The sequence below is a fragment of the Aulostomus chinensis genome, chromosome 20 (genome assembly GCF_037954235.1).
Source record: "Aulostomus chinensis isolate RoL2024-O1b breed Wild chromosome 20, RoL_Achi_v1.0, whole genome shotgun sequence".
NCBI lineage: Eukaryota > Metazoa > Chordata > Actinopteri > Syngnathiformes > Aulostomidae > Aulostomus > Aulostomus chinensis.
In genome coordinates this window covers 10,377,496-10,398,908 of record NC_141339.1, presented here as the reverse complement: position 1 = coordinate 10,398,908, position 21,413 = coordinate 10,377,496, and the positions used below count along the sequence as shown (strand labels likewise).

The following is a 21,413-nucleotide window of genomic DNA, read 5'->3' as shown; positions in this document are numbered from 1 at the left end:
GGACGTTGCTTTTTTTCATTCCGTGATGTTTATGTTTGTGTGTGTCACTCGTAGCATCACGACTGGGAAGGAGAGCGTTTTGCGGTTTCTCGGCAGTTTGAAGAATTGGAAAAGTGAATCTTACCGTACCATACTAGCAACTGTCTTATTGTTGCGTCACTGCGTACTTGGCCAAGTACAGTTAGAGTGTGTCTGCAGCCATTCAGAGTGATCTATGCACACACACACACACACACACACACACACACACACACACACACACACACACACACACACACATCCAGCTGAGATCAGATGAATAAACAACCTTTTTTGTCATCTATGGTCATCACTGCATTAACACCTTCTCTGCATTTCCTCAGCAAGGGCAGAGATTAGGAGCCATCTGTATGTGTGTGTGTGTGTGTGTGTGTGTGTGTGTGTGTGTGAGAGAGAGAGAGCATATGTGTGTATGTGCACTCATCACGTGCAAACTAAATGATTTGTTTTTTCTGGTGCTTTTGAATTCCTACTATGAATAATCCTCCTGTTTAAAAGCCAAACCGTGCAGCTACAGGATGTCTGCTGCGTCTCCTTTTGAATCCTTTTTGTTTTGTTTTTTGTAATAGAAGTGAGCTCAAATACACAGGAGACTTCAATTTGATCACAAATATGTTCCTGATATTGTTGAGGCTCATTTATAAGCCACTCAAGTGTTCTTCCAGATCCTTCTTCTGTTTTCCTCTCCTCTGGGATGACCTCAAATCTATCGAACAGACTTTGGGATGAACTGGCGAGTGATGAGGGAGGACTTATCACCTCAGCCGTCGGCTAGATGAGATGTGCTGCCTGGATCTCTCTTTTCCATTCATGCTTCATTACATTTGGTCATTACAAGAATACATGTGACAAATTATCAGGCTTTCTCGCTGCAACTACTTAATCAGCGGAGCACACTGACTTTGGTTACACATTTATGGACTGTAACCCTTCTTTGGTTGATTCCTTCCTGCACATATAAAGATAGCTGAGTGCTGGATTGATGGTGTCCTGTATCAGTAGAAAACATCCAGACATCCTCATCCAGTCTCGCCCGGAGCACAGAGTATGGGTGATGTAGGAAACTGTAAGAACTCTCACTCTGCATCCTTCTCTCATCACAGCGGGTGGGGAGAAAAAGGAAGGTTTCTCCTGACACTTTCAGCTCGACTTGTAATCAGGTTACATTGAAATGGTAATCAGAGTAAAGCTACAACTAATATCTTGGTCTTTTTTAGTCTGTATAACTTCATATCAATACAAAAAAAGTTTAAATTACGACCCCCCCACAAGGGTAAGAAACCCAGTAGTCAGTAGTTAAATGCTCATTTTTTCCCCTCCATCTATTTTTAGGACCTGATGAATCACATTATATCCAATGTGTTTGGATTCTGCTCTCACTTTGACCACATCTAAACTCTGAAGGTCTTTAAAGCGATTAGGGTGACTCCAGCCGAGGCTGCGATGCCTCTCTGAATCATCAAGACATGCGTATTCAACCTGAACATTTCATTTATATGCAAAATGAAGACTTAGAGGGAGAGAGCGTGTGTTGGCGGTATTGATCCCGGGCCAGCGGGGCGTATACGTGTGATTCCAGAGATGGGAGAGATGGATTGTGAAGTTAACTGGGAATCTAATCAGACGTTTATATTTATGGTTAGCAGGTTTTTAAATATCTGGAATAATGACAGCAGGATGGGAGAAAATGCAGTAAATTCCTTTCCCGTTTGGAGTTTTCAAACAGGTTTTCTTCAACAAAAACACACACACACACACACACACACACACACACACACACACACACACACACGCATGCAGCTTTGTATGTTCTCTCACAAACTCTGCTACGCCCAAAGAGCTGGATGATGAGAGTATTGATCTAAAGAGCCAGTTGACATGAAGCTAAACGACTGCTCCGATGGGGCATTAGCGCTCCCACGCAAACGCTCCAAAGTAATGCTCAACAGTCCATATCTGCTGGCGTGCAGGTTTCTCATTCTCCATATTAGCTGTTGTTCCAATCGAGCCCGTAAATTTTCCTTTATTCACTGATATTGTGATTTTACGATCTCTTTAACCCCAGCAAACCAGGAGACATGCACAGCACACGCACACGAAGAGCCTCATTTTTGCCCTGTGGCGCTGTTGTAGATGAATCCAAGCTAACAGAGAATTCAACTGGCTAGAAAGATAAAGCAAAGGCAAGAAAATTGTAATTCTATAGCAACTTGCTTCGTAACAATACAGTTAAAGAATGGCAGGTAAAAGGATACAAGGTAAAAGCATGAAATCCAATAAAGTCACAGAGGAAATGTAGAAACATGAAAACTGTTTAAAATACAAAGGCTAAGCATGCGATTTAAAAATGCTAAAATTATATTTGTTAAAAGCACAAAGAAGAAGATAGATTAAAAATGCCCATATATACATATATATATATATATATAGATATAGATATAGATATAGATATAGATATATAGATATATATATATACAAAATTAACTGGTTAAAAGAATATATTTAAAAAAAAAACATGAAGAAAAGCAGTGCTGTGTCTGTATTGTGTATTCTAACATCCTTGAAATCCTTCATCTTGATGATAGAAAGTAACTTTTCTCAAGCAACTTCCATCACATTTCACAAAAAATGAAGAGGAACTGCAGAAAATAGAGCCAGGAAGAATTTATGATGAGTTAATTTCATCCATCCTGCGCCTGTTGACTGTCGAAAAGAAAAAAGCCGACAGCGCGGTGGGACACTGGAGGCCGAAGGTGATTTACTATCTAACTCATCTCATTTTCTCTCCCAACAGCAGCTGCTTGACACGGAAGCGAGAGAACAGGAGGACATCGAGAGGGAAGAAGGGGTAACTGAACACGGAGGAGAAGAAAGGAAGAGTGTCATGATGGCTGAGGCACCTCAGCAGCAGGAGCAGCAGGAGCAGGAGGAGCAGGAGCAGGAGGAACAGCTGAGCAGTGCGGCAGTAGAGCCGGACGAAGCGTCTCAAGAGCTGAAGGAAGATGTTCAGACGACCCCGACCCGACCTCTGCTGTCTATGAGGTCCATGAGCATCGTGGACCCGGATGATGACTCCCCAAACATGATAGTGTACAGAAAAGTAAGCCCAAACTCCTCCATTTGTTTTAAAGTCTTTTTAGAAACGATTTTTCGACAGTCCCGTGCTGTTTTTATTGTTATTTTTAATCAGTTACGCGTTGGGTGCTTACATTTTCTATTTTTCAAAATCAACTTGAACTTCCCCGGTTGCTGTTGGTGCTGCAGCAGTTAAGCAATGCAAAGCTGGTATCTATGACTGCTTTGTGGCAAATCTGCCACCCAGCAGCACGAGCACAGTAGTTGTTGGAGACGTGCTGTAAACCCATTATTGACATTATCACCTCAAAGTGTGATCACACATCCAGCAGATACAGTGCAAGTCTGATGAATGTATCCACTCCTGAGAGAGAACTCGAGCTAAATGCTCCATCAGCTAGTTGCTAACTGTCTGGGGCTGAGCTGGTAATGCACTTATCTGATTTTTTTTTTTTTTTTTGAAATTGAAAACAGCTGACAGGTGCTGCTGAAAATGGCTCTGAAGGGGATGGAGAATGTAGCAGTACAACAAGTTGTGAAAACCCATTGTTTTGATAGGAGGAACTGCAGAATGGAGTTACGATTCCATGCAGGATTGCTACACGCACGCTCACTCAAACACATATTCACTGATTGAGCTCAAATGGCAGTGTGATTTCTTAGCAATTAAGGATAAAGAGTTATTTGTGTACCAGTCTATAGTTTTCCATTAACCCTGTCGTTATATTTTTCATGTTTGGCTGGATCACAAAGGTTGATGAAAATGGCTGTTAGAGAAAGAGTGAACGAAAATGCAAATTTTATCCTCCTAAAAGGCTCTGATACGTTCAACTGTAACCCACATGACTGACCAGCTGTTTCCTCAGCGGGGTCCTTCCCAGATATTCCAGATCTTTATCCTAATCTCTGAGCAGCAACTCCATGGCTGATACTCACTTGCATGAAAGAAAAATTACAATTTGCAACTGAAAGTAATTCGTCTGTCCATTTTTTCATCGGGAGATGGACTTTGACCTTGTTTGATCACTCCAAATATTACAAACAGCTCGTAGGCCATAACCAACAAGGTGCTGGTTGTCCCACCTGTGACTTAGAGCTCATGGCTGGTTATTATTATTAATGCAAAAGGGGAAGGACAGCAGTGTGTGTGTGTGTGTGTGTGTGTGTGTGTGCATGTGTGTGTGTGTGTGTGTGTTATGTGTCTTCCCCTTGTAGATGCGCATCATTTGCACCAATCAGCCTGGGACTTCTCATGTGTTTATTCTGCCAAGTCTTCTTTTGACTACTCTTTATGGGTAAAATGTGTGTGTGTGTGTGTGTGTGTGTGTGTGTGTGTGTGTGTGTGTGTGTTAACAGCCCTGACCATATTTCCTTGTCTTGTAGGATGTGTGGTAGAGCCCTCTGATATCTTATTTTGATTTTAGACATGAATGTGCTTACAGGTGTAGGTTTTGTACCTCATTTCTATTGCCAGTGGACATGTGAGTCTCCTAGCCACCATACAGCCAATACAGAACAAACATGTAAGAGATTTAGTTGGGGATCCCTGAGGGATTAACAGCACAATAGAGGGTCACTGGTGACTGGGCAGCTCAGGATGACCTTGAAAAGGGGGATCACTTTATCCCACAGTATCTTATTTGCTGGATGTAATGGACCGTATGATTAAAATCCCCCTGTCTTGTCAACAATGCCCAAGCACAACAGAATCTAACAAAACTGTTCAGTTCACCCTTGCAGTTGTTGAGTATGTGCTTTGTATTTCATTATATTCAATCACTTTCTTTCTAACAGTTTTAGAGGCTTTCAAGTTTCTGACTTCAGAGTAACCAGAGTAACAGATGAAACCGTTAGACCAGAGCTAAACCTCCAGAGTTCCTGCGCAGAGGGAGCATAGAGTGATCGATGGCGGTGGGGGATTCTGTCGGTTAATATTGGAATGGTTTTGTGTCAAGCAGCGGAATCTGAGGATAAAGTTGGCCCAATTGAGGGAGACCGAACAGAAGTGTAACTGAGAGGATGTGAGGTATATGGAGAGGACTATTATGGGACCAACTCGAGTATTTTTCTCAAGCCGGACAGCCGAAGGGCTCCTTCGCAGCAGCAGACTGCAATGCTTAGATGTACTCGGTAGGACGTGATACATTCTGAGCTCATCGAGGTAAAATATCTGCTTCATTTAGAATGAAAACCTGCAGGATCCCAACCCTTTGTGGCATGAGATCTGTCTCTTTTAGCCTGCAACTTCTCGAAGTGAAACCTAAGCATTACAGATGTTATACTAACTGCAAGGAGCTTTTTGTTTTGTCAGTGACCATGAACTCTGACCTTTTTGTGGGAATTATCAGGGCACATGGTCTTGAACTGAATAAAAGACAAGATAAAGAAATAAATTGGTTCCGAAGGCAATCTTCTTGGCCAGCTCCTGAATGCTGAGACTGGATACATTGTTTCCCGCAGTGTTTTATGGCGGTAGATGAACTGTGAAAGAGACAGCGAGGGTTTGCATGCAGCCATCATGCTCGGGGAGTCTGGTCACGGTGGGGAGGAGCGTGCCGATATCCCTGTCAGTGCGAGGAAACAACAGCACGAGTGCACAGTTGATGTGTCTTTATTGCTTAGCAGCAGGCAGCGAGTGCACACTTTTGCTTATTTATAATGAGGGCCAAAACAACACAAAAAGGCCGAGAAGAGGAGATGAGGATGTGGTCGAAAAAGGGGACCGCGGGGGGGCAACAGGTGCACATTTGAAGGACAACAGAGATCGACATGATTGACAACTTCTGTCAGGTGCCTGCCTGGTAACCTGAAAGAATACCATTTCTATACCGAGAGAACATTATTGAAAAACTGTACCTGTTTTTTTTTGTTGCATGGATGTCTCCTCCTCCATCTGCTTAACGTGTATAGTTTGACTGAAAAAAACAACCAGAGTGTGAGTGAGTTGTTGGTTACTGAATGCTTTACGTGTGCTTGGTGCATCTGCTTCACTGCCTGGATATGTGTTTTTCATTTACCCGCTGTTGTGCTTCACATTTCTGGGGTTTCTGATTTCTGCTGATGCAAATAAACATATATTGCATGTCTTTTGTAGTACAACTTAATGTGAAATAATCCACCAAGACATTTGTGCAAATCCCTTGTACTGTTTTCCATTGAGTTTGTTTGAGTTCTATTGCAGAAATATAAGCTCCAGTTCAGTTAATAATACTTTAAATGTTTACCTTGTTTGTAAGAGATGCAGGATTTTTTGTGTTCTCTACGTTTTACCATCTTGCTTTTTTTTTTTTTAGACTGAATATCATATGAACTTTATCGGTGTTTTTTCTTCAGTCATTTTCAAGATCTGCCCTCTTTAGAAAAGATCTAGAAGTAAAGATAGTACAGACCTTGTCAGAAAAACATCAAACTAACAGCCTCTGTGAATCTTAACTGAGGTAAAAGATGATAGTGAACGAAAAATAGATGTGAGGTCACAGGCCAACCCTGGTCAGAACTCCAACTTCTACCCCACAGATGCTCTTTCCTGATCCAGAACCGCCTTGGTATGCTAAAGTGGTGCCTTGTCAATCATGAGGAAGCCACGCCCCAAAGCGTGACATACTTTACCATCGATGTTTCTCCAAAGAGAGATGTGAATTACAACAGTGAAGACATGAAAGTGGCGATTGAGACCACAAACTAAATAGAAAAATGTTCACAAAGATAATAAATCATGTGAGATTGTGATATCGGAGACACGCAGCACAGGATTGGCAATTGGGTGTGTTTTTTTTTCCGTTTGATTGTCTCAGGTGCAAAAGATGAATGTAAACATATCAATAATAGCATCAAATTTTAGCATCGATTCTTCCATTGTTGATAATCCATTGTAACGTTTTCAAAGTGGGAATACAATGTCTGTCTGTCTGCTGGAGGTGCAGCAGGAATAACATGACACCATCACCAACTGTCATCTTTGATTAATGGGTTCCTGGTGCAGGAAGGAGGAGGAGAGGAAGGAAGCGTTGGAAATTGAAAACGAGGTAGCGAGAAACTGAACGATACGTAAAGGGGGGGGGGGCACGGAATTGACGAACATGGTGAATGTAATGACGTGGGAAAGTAAAGAAGAAGAGAGGGAAGAGGGAATCTGAAAGACTGGGCGGCAGATGGATGTTGCTGCACCTCCTGTGCAGGTCGCTGCAGTAAAGGTCACTTCAGGAGAGTCCTCAGCAGCTGGAATGTGATGTCATACTGCTCACAGTCTGTTTGCTATGTTGAGTTTATTACAGCAGAAATGATCTTTCTTATTGCCTGATGAGGCTTTTTTATCATGCATTTTGACAGCTGTGTGCGCATTAATTATCACCTGCCAAATGAAATGAAACCCTGACTTCATTTTAAGTGGTATTTGTCATCTATAATATGACAGTCAATCTAGCAGGGTTGCATTCATACAGTCAGGGGTTGACAACACAAACAGTGGATACAAGGTATATTAATAATGCCTCCCTGCCTCCTCCCCATAGCCCCTCCCTTCAGACAAGACCATGGCCTTTCATGTGTGAGTTCATAGTAGGACGTATTGAATTCTAAGGTAATGATAAACACTACGCAATACGAAGACCTTTTTTTTTTTTTTTTTTTAAACCATTGACGTATTTTTAATCTAAATCTGTTAGCACAGGAGGGCCCAGGCTAAATTGTTTATGCTGCTTATGTGAAATCATGTTGGGGGTTCCAGCAGGGAACCGCAAACTTCCTATTCCATGATCACATCTACCAGTTCTAACTGGGAGATCCTGAGGCGTTTCCAGGCCAGTGTTGAGATGTTGTCCCCTGACCTGATCCTTGGTCTGCCTCGTGGCCTCCTTACAGCTTGACATACCTAGAAAACTTCCCTGAGGTGTTCCATGTATGAGCCACAATTCATGACCACAGGTAAGAGAAGGAAAAAACACTGACCTATGGAGAGATTTGACTTCTGGCTCAGCCCTCGTGTCGTCACAACAGTGCAGCGCGGCAAACATGAAACTGCTCCTGCTGCTCAGATTCTCTGGCCTCTCCTGTGCTCCATAGTCCTCTCACTCCACAACAGGATCCTGAGATACTTTTAGCTCCTTCACTTGGGCTAAGGACTCATTCCCATCCTGAAGTGTACGGTCCACTGCTTTTAGGATGAAAACCATGAAGAGGTGGTGATCCTCATCCCAGCCCCCTCACACTTGGTCATGAGCTGAGCCGGTGTTGTGTTGTTAAAATGCTAAAATGGGGGTCTTGCGCCTTACGGACGACTTAACTATTGTCGGTCCAAACAAGACGAAGGAGGGGGAGAAATGTCGCGGACGCCTGAGGCAGCGGCTTTAGTTTTATGTACGAGTGCTGAATGCGCATTTCTTAAGCATAACAAACAATTTATCAATGCTCCTTTTGCAAAGTGGGGAACATGTATCCCTAAAGTTACACTTACCCTGACACCCCCCCCCCCCCACACACACACACACTGACACACCCCATAATAGCTTTTCCATCCATTATGACCACCATCAGTAAATGATTACTACACCTTTAACTCAAGGTTGTATAAGAATTACTAACAGGTAGCTAAACATTAACTAATCATGATTTACAGATAGAGAACATGAACACTCTTAGTAACACAAATTCAATCTCTGTCGATGCACACATCACCTCACTACCTTCACCGTGTGTGTTTATGTCTGTGTGTGTACAATGCACGATAGCAACGCACTAGATACGAAAAAAATACTATGAGAATGGAGAAAGTACAGTAAATGAACACTTGGAGTACTTCAGGTGAATACTGTGGGTATTATATTTGAAAAGGAAGTGAGGCCACAGTCCTGCACTTGTATCCAGGCAATAACAAAGCCTGTATACACATACAGGCATATACATATACATATACATATTGCTGAAGCATCTCTTTATTTAGATGTTCCAGCATCCATTCAGTCTTTCTGCTTTACAACAATCACCCGTTAGCAGAGCTACTGATTCACAACGTCCGCTATTACACGGTTTTGCTATGAAATATGTATGCCCTGTACTACCTTCTCATTTGTCTTGCTGGATGAGTCATCAATCATCCATGTGCAGGAGTCGCAAGGAATATGCAAATCACGCTCGCCATCCAGTGTTTACAAAGCAACGAGAAGCTGTACTTTTAATTGTTATTGGTTTTTTTTTTGAACTTCCAATTTGAAGCGCTGACATTTAGACGATGGAGGGTCAGTTCTGTCGGTTGGGAGGTTAAATTAAGGCAGAACACAAGAGCTGATACTGGGTGGGTTCTTGAGGAATAATTACAACCAGCAGTGATGACTCGCCTGCAGGGAGCCATTCATCCATCCAACGCTCTCCATCCTCCCCCATCTTCCTTTTCCCCTATTTTACCTTCCTACACACACACACACTCACACGCGCACACACACACACACACACACACACACACACACACACACACACGCACACACACACACACACACACACACCTGTGCCTGTTTTGGGGTGTTCCAGCAGCTTAATCCTGCTTCCCTAACTGTATAACCACAAGCCAAATATTAGCCAAAGAGGGACAAGGCTTTTGTCTTTTACATGTCGGTCCTGAGTCTGCTTTGTGTCCCTGAAAGTGGGTTAATAAGAGAGGAGGGTTCACCCTTGCTCCAGCTTCACTTCAAACCAGCCAGCATCTGTTAGAAACTCTCTTTCTCTCCCTATCTGTGTGTGTGTCTGTGTGTGATAAATCAAATCAAAGCGGTATGCAGAGTATTTGTGTATGTCGCTGTTCAAATGTTTTTTGTGCGTCACTGTTTGTATGAGCAGCTGTTTGTACAGGTGCGTCAGTGTGTGTGTGTGTGTGTGTGTGTGTGTGTGTATTGCACCTTTTTTCATTACTCACCTTTCCCCAGTTCAACAGTAGCAGCCATTGAACCGCAGGCCTGTTTATTAAACAAGCTGGATACCTGTCCTCCTGTTCCACTGAGCCTGTGGAACGTGCCTGAGAAGAGTGTGTGGAGGTTGAATAGCCACAGTGAGGCGGTTGTCCTCGCCAACGGGGCTCTCTGCTGCTAAGACCTGTCCGTCTTTAAGACAGGAATTGGTTGTTCTTTTTTTGTCCTTCATTTGACGCACAGTGAACAATACTTGTACATAAGTTTTCAATCAATATGGCTACTTCAAAACTCATCCAAAAGCTTCCTGATCCCTCATTTCTGTGGCTAAAGTATCATTCAATCCATCCATCCATCCATCCATTTTCTTCCGCTTAACCAGTTAAGGGTGGCGGGGGGGTGGAGCCTATCCCAGCAGTCTTCGGGTGAGAGGCGGGGTTCACCCTGGACAGGTCACCAGTCCATCACAGGACAAACACATAGAGACAGACAACCATTCACTTTCACAGTCACACCTACAGTCAATTTAGAGTATCAATCAGCCTCGTCCCCTCTTGATGTCTTTGGACTGTGGGAGGAAGCTGGAGTACCAGAGAGAACCCACACAGGAACAGGGAAAACATGCAGACTCACACAGAAAGATCCCAGGCTTGAACCAGGAACCTTCTTGCTGTGAGGAGACAGTGCTAACCACCGCACCACGGTGCCACTGGTTGGTATAATTAAATCAAGCTACTCCATTTATGTTTTCAGCAGTGGTCTATTATTTTTTGTCCCTCTGGCTCAGTTTTAGTCCTTGCAAACAGAGTTGGTTGTATGTGTGTAGGATGCTGGATGTTTGTACTACTATGTCCTACTGGTGAAGGTCCAGCTGAAAGGGGAAAAGAAAAACAGTATGATACCTAACTACTTCACCTGTCGCTAAGACCCGCCCCCTTACAGGTGTGCTGCTCACTTGGACTTACAATCACTACGGTGAACAGTGACAGCTGTCGGTGTCATAACTGCTTAGCCAACAGCATAGTTTAATCCATCAGAGACATTTGGCTTTTTTTAGGTCTGGTTTTGGAAACATGATCAAATAGAACCCATGAATCCTTTTAAGACATCTTGTGTTGTAGATGCATTTGTCACATTTGACTGTTTTTCAACTACTTAAACAATGTTAAACCAGGTGTAAGTCACGATTATGACTACCGTCCATGGCGTCCTGAGTTCACGATGTCCAAGTGGATCCAGGGTCAGTTTTGCATTTTGACTTATTAGAGTTCTTGTTTTTCTTTTCACATGAAAAAACTTGTCTGGGAGGAGTGATTTTGGCCATTTCAAAGCCGCATTGTCTCACCCCTTGAATGGAGAGTATCAGCAGTCACAACACCACGGATGGAAATCGTAAATATCGAAACCCAGTGGTCAGCACAAACTCAGGGTTTTCACCGGTGCAGTGTTTTTTTTCTCTATCATAAGACGTAATATTTGTATTCTTTAGCTATTCATGTTTCACCCAAGTTGTGTTTCAAAACACACCATTCATGTTTTTTCCCTCAAAATGCTTCTTTACTTCTGGGTAGGGTAGATGTTGAACACTTTAAAAAGCACAGTAAGAAAACGGCATCTTTAAGACTGAAACAACGTAATAAACAATGACGGTCTGCTGATCATGTGACATGTTTAACACTTTAAACAACTCAGTCGTGATAAGGAATCAGATGCATATTTGCCTCCCAGCCTGCTGGCTGGTCTCACTTCTTGGCATGTTGTCAGTGTCCCCATCTGGAACCCGAGCAGTGATACGGGTGTGGGTGAGAAGACCACCTGGCTCCTCCCGTGGCCTCTTTTTTTCAAATCAGATGAAACATTTCACTACTAAACACGATGCGTCATTAAAGCAAGTCGATGTCAATTCTACGCCACTGTTTGTATTTTTTTGTTTATTTAAGAAAACCCCTTTGGCTTGTGTAGACTTTTTTGCCCTCCTAAAATTGCTCCAATCATAGCCATCTAGTCATTATGTTGTTTGTTCCAACCCACACTTTCATCAGTGGGCTAGAATGAATAGGAAATCAACAGCTCTCAACATTTTTCCTGTTGTAAAAAATCATGTTTGATATTCTGATGGATCTTTAAGGATATATTAAAAATGACATGTGTTGTCACACGACGTGAGGAGCCACAGTGAAATTTTCAGTTCCTGAAAGACACATGATCTGTTAATGGAAAAGATATTGATCACATGTCAATCATTTACCCATTAGCTCGAAACCTAATGGTCTTTATTGCCTCTGTTTACCTCAAGTAATGGCTCGGATCAATCAATTAAAAACAAATCTATCGTTTCCAATTCTGCAGTCCCATCCCAAAGGTTTTTTTGGGCAGCGGAGACCATTCTTTCTGAATGTTTTAGGCTATTGTTCATATGACAGATTAGTATTAGTAAGTATTTCTTATGACTTCAGTGTTGCTGCTGATTTGGCGTCTTGAGACGCATCAGTTTCTGTCTTTGAATCGTTGTGCACGTTTTCCAACTCAGTACATGACAGGGCCTTCAGCTTTTCACATAAAACATTCCACATTAAAAATAGCAAGCTGTTTGAAATGTGTATTATTCTTATTCTTATTGTTATATATGATTTTTTTTTTACAGGATTGTATTTTTGCTGATGTGTAGATATATTTGCAACTGATTTGACTGATAACCAATATTTTCCATGTCAACGTTATCAGTATTAAAACAACTTTATACAATCTTCACATTTTGTACGAACTAAAAAACAAACAAACAAAAAAAAAACATATAAGCATTGTGACTTTGAAAAAGTTTCTTTATTTCTAATTCATTTGGGAAAGCTCATTATCATACATCAACACTTTGTTTCCTTATCATGAACAAGAGATGATGAGCAAAGGAGAAGAGCAAATTTAGTTGATATTGTCTTGCATGCCTCACATCTTTTTAATGTACCAACTGTCCAGAGGTAGAAAAATCCATATTCATCATGCACAATTTTTCTTTTGCTTTTTGACATTAGTCGTCCTTTCCTTGAAGACCGTCATATGCGAAATACTTGCACATGACTAATATACTCGCGTGAAGGGAGAAAATGGAGGCTTTTCCTTTATAGAAGTCGTTTGTTTCAGTTTTGTGGTGCGCGTAAATAAAATGCCAGTGAGTTTGATTAACAGTAAAACATTAAATGATTAGAAATGGTTCTAAACTCCTGTGAAAATTGATTCTATAGAGGACATTTGTAAATGCAGCAATAAAAAAACAGCTCCGCATGATTTAATACTGCTATTGAGAGCTGATTTAATATGGGGATTGTTTATTGTGAACATGCAGGCTGCACACTTGTCACCTAGCAATGACTTATTTTATGCCTTTGAGCCTGTGAGCCTGGACCATAAAAATCCAGCCCTGCCTACGAACTGCAACCCGGCGCATATTTATAAGGCAATTTCACATTGCAGAGAGATGTTCGAACATGAATCATAGCTCACAGAATCCCTCCAATGATTTTTGGTGAACTTTGATGGCATCAGTATCCACACAAATACAACCTATTGCTACTTTTGTAAAGCAGCATCAAGATCATTTTTATTCATGCTGAAGGAAACAACATTTCACTTTTGCGGCTCGGCGAGGGAAATGGGATATTTTTCCATTTATTTTTACCAAAACTACGTTTGATGATGTGTACTTCAGGGGAACAGCTTTGAATAATGGAGAAATAATAGCGGAATGGTTCATTAAAAAGTCATAGCATGATGCTAACTGGGCGTGTGTTTGTGCGTTAATGCTGTACTGATGGCTCCAACTGTTTTATCCGCGTAAGGGGAACTTACAATTGTTCTTTGCCAATGTATGTTTGGCTGTTTCATGCATGAGTGTCCGTGTGCGTGCATGTGTGTGTGCGTGCATGTGTGTGTGTGTGTGTGTGTGTGTGTGTGTGTGTGTGTGTGCACTTCACTGAGTGAATGACTAAGCAGATCAAATCACAGCGCAGTTGTCTGCAGATATCTGAGGAGGGCTCATCACAACAGCGCAGGTAGAGAGCAACAGGCTAATCAAATCACGGTGATGGGGAGAAGGTAACTGGGCAGATTTAAATTGCAAATTTGAAGACGACAGGATGATCACCCGTATCTCGTGTTTCAATTTTTTTAATTAGCTGTTTTAGGTACAGCTTTGTTCCAGTTAAATGATGTGTGTTTTCTGAACTACGAGGACATTCGTTAGGGAGGGAATGGTTGGGAATAAGTTTTATCGGCTCTACGGGTAAGCCATTTATATGCGTATAAATTTGGAAACAGGATTTTGACGGAGTTCTTACATCATGTAGAAAAGAGGAAGCCTTTGTCATTTTCCACAGTTTTCCACATTTGTCAAGTCTCCACAGAGAAAGCTAACACTTACCGTAGCATTTATTTTCAAATGGCGGTTTGTGGAAACCTTAGAAAAGCGTCTACGCTCCCGTTTCATCTGTTTTTATCGTCATTGAATCCACACTCATGTACTCCATTTCCAAAAGTGATGTGGATTCATTTAGCTACAAGCTAATGCCATTATTACAACCTACCCCCCCCCCCAAAAAAAACATCCCAAAAACCAAAAATAAAAACCTAAAACCTCTAAGGATTCAATCTTGTTCAAATCATTTCACTTAAAATAAAAATTAAAATCAAATTTAATAGCAGAAGTTGTAAAACGCAATGAAAAGCAGTGTGTCTTATTCTTCCGGTCTAGGAAGGATCCATCATGAACACACCACTTAAATGACGTGAGTGAGCGAAATGATGAGTGGCTTTTTTTTCACTGGGAACTGTCATGTCTTGCATATTTTTTAGGCATTCAATTTTTTTTAAAACTTGCTTGAAAGTAATGCATATAGCTGCCATAAATGAGGGGAAAAAAATTCCCTTGACAAGGCCCAAGTGTTATATCACCTGGTTCACGAGTCTGATGGCGAGAGTGAGCCATTACGGCAAAGTTGGGGCTTTGAAACTTAAAAGAACAGGAGCTGAAGCAGTAATGGCGGTTCATGTAAAACATCTTTACCGATCAATGAGGTTTTCCAGATGTGTTTCATTGGCTTGTTTTTTTACACTATCTTTCATGTTGTTATACTTCAAATCAACTTGCAGATATCTGAAGCTTGAGAGAAAAAAAAAAACACAAAGAGGATTTTTTCCCAAAGTTCTCCTCAAAAGTCAAAGTCACTGTATTGCTGTGTACCTTTGTTTGTGGATTTACTTACTGAGCACAACTGTTACTCAGGCGTTAATTTGAGCCGGATCCTGCCGGAACGAGATCCTGCACCTCTGAATTTTGGCCTCCCTGTGTCCGGTACTTATTTGGGCAGATCCGGTACCTCTTGTATTAAATGAAAATGTGAAAACGTTTTAAAAATGTTTAAAATACAATAATAATGTGCATAGATAAATTTACAGACCCAATCCTTAGAATTTCATGTTGTTTATTAAGCTTCAACGTCATTTGAAAGAGTCGGAGATCCGTTGATGCGCTGATGCCAACAATCCCCGCCCCTGACACAAACAAACAACCTTTCGAAATTCGCCGCCTCTGAGGAGCAAGCAGAGAGGAAATAAACAGTTACTCTTTCAACGCCAACATGTCAGAAAGACAGTTAAATTTGCTGTTCAAAAAGAAGGAAGAGTCTCATGACGCTTAAAACGAGTCAGAAAAGCCTCCACAAGCGGCGACGAGGGCAGCTGCAGCGGTCATGTTGACGATCAAAATCGGCTGCAGCAGGAGGCTAGCGCCGCCACAGCTAGCCTGGTTCACCTCCAGCTAGCCTAGCCGGGTCGAACGTGATGTGGGGTGTCTTGGACAACTAAATGGTGAGCATACCGTCTAATAATAGGCCGCCGTGCCAGTCTTTAAATACCGTAATAATAATAATAATGGAAGATTTGTGTGATTTATTGTGAGCTCTATTTTGTTTGTTTTACAAGTTGGACCTGTTGAGAAAGGAATTGCTGACTGTAGACTGATGCGCTCCTGAGGAGGAGGCTAAATAACTGTGAATTATCGTCATAACATTGATACCATGGATAATATTTGAAATGGAGGCTTTTAAGTCCCACATCATGGCAAGTGGGCAAGTTGTATGTTGTTTTCTGTATACGATCCGGGACCTGTGCCCCTCTCTCACCCCTAAGCCGTCATATGTACTTTGCGTTCTGGCACCTTATGATTTACAAATTAAGCAATGATTTTACATGTTTTTCTGTGCGTTCCGGGACTTGAGTCCATCTCGTCACCGCTGGGCTGTCACATGTACTTTGCGTTCCGGTACTTTATGATTTACAAATTAAGCACTGGTTATGCTGACTGTTAAACTGGGAAATCAGGCCTATTACAACTACGAGCCTACAATGTTCTTTTTTCTCTAGACTGTAAAGCAAACCCCTTTTTCAGACACGATAAATGCCGACTTACTTTAGTCAGTGTTTCTGTCCTCGGGCCCTCGTTTGGTTAAACTGACACCATGTGTAAGTATGGAAAGAAAGCCTCGGGGAAAAAAAAAGCACACGCGAGTTAGAATTGAAGACTTTGTGCCAGAAAGGCTGTTTGGTAGAAGACTCCCTCACTTAGAGGAATCATTTTTAAGGAAATTGGGTGAAGTATCGAGTTGAAAAGAAAATCAGTTGTTCAGGGTAGCTGAATAGAGAACGCTGATTTTTCTTCCACTGGTACCGTTCTAGATTTTCTCAACCTTGGCTCTTTCTACCTAAAAAAGCTAACATTCTTGTTCATTTTGAGCTGAACCTTTGAATCCTCGATGAAGGGCGCATTGCAGAGCAGTTCCTGCTGCAACATGTCAACCGGGGCTGTAGTGCATGTTGGGTAATTCAGATCTTTAATTTTGAGGATGTACTGTTTGTAATGTAATGTGTTCGTTCATAAATAGATCTCTTCTCTCACCTGTATTACAAACACTCTGTGGCCGGCTTTCTTTCCCAGCTAAACTTCTACAATTTTTAGAAGGGGGAGCAACGGTAATGTGAATCAACTCATGACTAAACATGAATGCCATTGTGTGTATCCTCCTGTTGAGGCTGAATCAAACGGACAGTGAGTCAAAGGACCATGACTACAGTCGGGAATTTAAAGTGTATGAATGTTACACAGGGGAACATTTATAAGTTAATGACCTCAAAGTCTTGACATGATCACAGTGAGAGGGATTTTTCTGATTTTTAACTCATGAATTAAAGCTAAGATGTAGAATGATTTAAAAACAACAAACGTTTATGTGAACACGGTTGTTCTCGGCCTCCTAGAATCGCCTCGTTGAACATTATGCAGCATTTTTAGAAATCCTCTTAGATTAGAAAAAACAAAAAGATGCTAATTGTTGGGTTATGTCGGTGAATAGTTTCCCCAGTCGAACAGATTTACCCCTGATGTTGTTCGACAAGGGCACAATCGCTGCATCATGGGCTCGCCCAGAAATCCAAATGATCCATGTAATCTTTTGCTACTATAACAGAATGATGAAAGGTTGAACCGGTCGGGTCTCCTGTGCTGAGACAGCCATACCTGATACTATTTACTCCTACTCACTCGGTCAAAGTAATTCTACTTGTTAGCAACTGCATTTGAACCGATACACAATTGTTGTGTGTCTGAATCAATGGTCAGGATGAGATCAACCTGGTGATAAATCATGTTTGTGTTCCAGACCCAGTCTGCTTCGCTTCATCTAATATTACAATCGTGCAGTACTCTGCCAAGCCTCAAATTGACAAACAGCGTCCTGTCTTTTACCGCTTGGTGTTGGTAGAGGCTCAGCTGCTTCTCGGCGCCATATCGCAGCTATTACTGATCCTCTTCCTCGGACCTGGGTCCTGCCAAGACTGGGTGAAGACTCTGCTGCTGGCAGTGAAACAGAGGCAGCAGTCCTTCCCTGGGAGGGAGTATTCCCCGGGACTTGAGAAATAATGACATCCTGAGTCCCCACTGAGTTCCTGTATCACTCTGTTCTAATCCAAACTAATCCTCTTCAGTGTACACTTACAGCTGCACTCATTCAGTGGGGTATTTCACATTGTGAATGAGTGATTGGTACAATGAATGAACTTCGAATGATCTTTGGAATGTTTTACCAGATCTAAGGCGCACAAATACGTGTGATGTAATGAATCCTCGGTCAAATCAGAGCACAAATGGTGAGCTTCTTCTGTTTGAGGTCAGGTAAAGAGAGCAAAGAAGCTGTTCAACTTTTTATTACTTTTAAGATTTACTGTTTAAATAAGCCACAGGGACCTGCTGAATGTCCCTTTAGATTCACAGTGTCGAACTTTACAACCAGATGCACTTGAACGGCTCCGTCCTGAACTTGTTCCTGAGATCTGTGTAAGCACACTCACTTGTTTACTGGAAGCCAGTTGGTTATACGAGGCTATTGAGGCATTGAAAGTATTTGTCATGCTCTGGATGGGTCTGACAGCAGGTGTCAAAGGAACTCACTTGGCCTTGCCTCTAAGTCAACACTTCTGGGTTTCACCAGTTCATATGAATGTAAAGTGACTGCAAACAAACTGGAAGTGCTATTGGGAATGTGCTGCTGTGTGTGTGTGTGTGTGTGTGTGTGTGTGTTTCTGTTTTAGTGTGTTGGACATTGATAAGGATATCCATCATAGCTGGTACCTTAAGTTTATTTCCTTGTAATTGTTATCTTATTGTGAATGAATAAGATGATAAGATAGGATAAGATACTGAGAGCAGTGTTAGTTGCATAGTCTGACAGTGGCAGCAGGAAGGAGGGACTTCCTGAACCTCTCTCCTCACACACTTGGGCTGTAGGAGTCTTGCACAGGATGGGAGACACAGAAGATGGCTGATGCCAGTGCTGAAGTCTTACTTGAAGATCAGTGGCATCTGATGATGTATGAAACATAAATTTTATCATAGGCTTTTCTGGTGAATGTTGGGGAAGCAAATCGATAAATTGAGATGTAAAATTTGATGAGACAAACCCTCAAAGATTCAGGATATCAATACGGTGGCTGTTTGAGATGCACTTAGACTGGAGATACACACTTGCGTTTAACTGTGCATGATGGCTGCCTAATATAGCCTAGCACTGACTGCACATCTTCAGACATTAAGGCTAAATGTCCATGCATGAATGCTCGGGGCAATGAGGAGAGGATCAAGTCTATAAGTACCTGCATATGATAAATCACCGCCACTCCACAGCAACAAATATGTGTTTCACAATAGCTGGTGTCATATAAGTTCTGTTTAGAAGTTGATGTAGAAACCTGTGGAACTACAGTACATGGAAGAGGATGGTATATTAGTGGGTTCTTTTTATGGACAAGTGGCACATGCTTGAAAATCAGTTTGTTGTCCTGGAGAATTTCCATTTTGTTACCATCCATCCATTTTCTTCTGCTTATTCCTGTTAAGGGTCACGGGGGTCACCCAGCAGTCTTCGGGTGTGAGGTGGGTTCACCCTGGACAGGTCACCAGTCCATCACTGGGCCAACAACACACATAGAGACAGACAACCATTCACACTCAGTCACACCTACGGTCAATTTAGAGTATCAATCAGCCTCGTCCCCTCTTGATGTCTTTGGACTGTGGGAGGAAGCTGGAGTACCAGAGAGAACCCACACAGGAACAGGGAGAACTTGAGTCAGGACTCGAACCTGGAATGTTCTTGCTGTGAGGCGACAGTGCTGACCACTGCACCACCGTGCCGCCTCCATTTTTTTTTACCTCTATTGCTTATCCTGCGTAGATTAAGGTTGTACAAAACAAACATCGGATAACTTAATTGTACACTCCTTGTCAGATTTCAGAACCGTGAATGGACATTTCCAAGTCTATTCAATATAATCCAATATTTAGAACATTCTATAATGGATGGAACAAGTCTCATCTCAACCGTGTACAACATAAAAATGCTACTTAGTAGCAAGAATCTACATTATTTTTTCAGTGGAAATTGTCAAAATGTTATGAATTGGTAGATTAAAGTGTTCTGAAATTTATGTTTTTGAGCTCATAGCCAGGGGCCTCACTAGACCTAATAGTGTACAGGGGCACTCCTGGGGCACAAAAAATTAATGAGAGCATGCAAAGTGCAAAAGAAAATTACAATTCAGTATCCCGTAAATTCACTATTTGATCATATGAGACTATGTATTTAGAGTGTGTCGTGTAGGAATGATAACATGGAAGAAAGGTATAGATTTTTACACATTAGGCCTTTCATAAGCAATTTAATCCATAACTGATTAAAGCAAAAATTAAAGAGAAATGAATCTTTAAGAAATATTTATTGAACATTCCTTTTGTTGTTGTAAGAAATATTTATTGAACATTCCTTTTGTTATAGTAAGAAATATTTATTGAACATTCTTTTTGTTGCCGTAAGAAATATTTATTGAACATTCTTTTTGTTGTAGTAGTTATTTTTCTTGAGCATGAGAACATTTTCTAAGATAGTGAATGAAGGGAAGGAAGTAAGGAATTATTTTTTGGGAAGCAAGGTGTATCGTCTTGTCTTCATTTGCGCAAAGTTGTCAATCACTTGGCTATGGCTTAACTTGCAAAGTTCCTCACTCTCCACTGACAAAATGGCAAGATGGTGAAGCCTTTCCTGACCCATTGTGCTCCTCAGCCAAGTGTGGAGCCGTCTCAGCACACTGAATGTCCTTTCAGCAGTGCAGCTGGACACTGGAATGGTCAGAGAGATCTGAATGAGCTGTGTCAAGGTAGGGAACATGACATGATCTAGCCGGCCGCTACAGCGCGCTGACGTATCTAGTCTTCTCTAAATATCTGTGCTTGATTCAACCTACTGACTTCCCCCTGCAGACCATTATGACCATAACTAACATATTTTTTCATGACTCACTACAAATTCCTCAATCTACAGCAAATAACCATGATTGTTTTTGATACAAGAAATAAATTTAGCTAACTTAGCGTGGTTATCAATTTGGCTAGCTTGGTCATCACTTACCTCTTTCATTCTTCGCTGTTTTGTCCCTGCTACGGGCAAATAACATTCTCATATCCATCTAAGAATAAGAGTTCAAATGAAATTAAAAAAAGATCTAAATAATATAGGCTACAGTTTTCAACAAGTTGGTGTCTAAATTACCTGCTCAATCTCGCTGTGTCATCACTTCAGCTCGGCTGCGGCGCTCTCTCTCTCTCTCTCTCTCCCTCTCTCGCTCGCTCACTCTACCTAACTCTTATTCTCTTGCTCTCTCACTCTCTCACAATCGAAGTCGCTTATTTAGCCATGTGGGCATGTTTATGTTGCGATAAAAGTAGTCTAAATTACCCTAATGATTATTATGTGTGCTGAAGTAGAATATGCAGATTTAAAACAACTGATTTTTAAAAAAAAATTA

At 41.6% G+C, this 21,413-nt stretch overlaps 1 protein-coding gene across 2 annotated transcripts in view; it reads left to right on the top strand.

Moving 5' to 3' along the window:
- Nucleotides 1-21,413, top strand: part of rgs6 (regulator of G protein signaling 6) — a 101,285-nt gene that overhangs the window by 1,504 nt on the left and 78,368 nt on the right. Inside the window, exon 2 of one of the 2 annotated variants that reach the window (XM_086188697.1) lies at nucleotides 2,834-3,139. In XM_086188697.1, the coding sequence (XP_086044823.1) occupies nucleotides 2,924-3,139 (216 nt within the window). In that variant the 5' untranslated portion in view covers nucleotides 2,834-2,923. Of the gene's footprint in view, nucleotides 1-2,833; nucleotides 3,140-15,594; nucleotides 15,870-21,413 lie in introns of those variants that run through there. The other variant, XM_086188700.1, reaches the window with a different exon arrangement.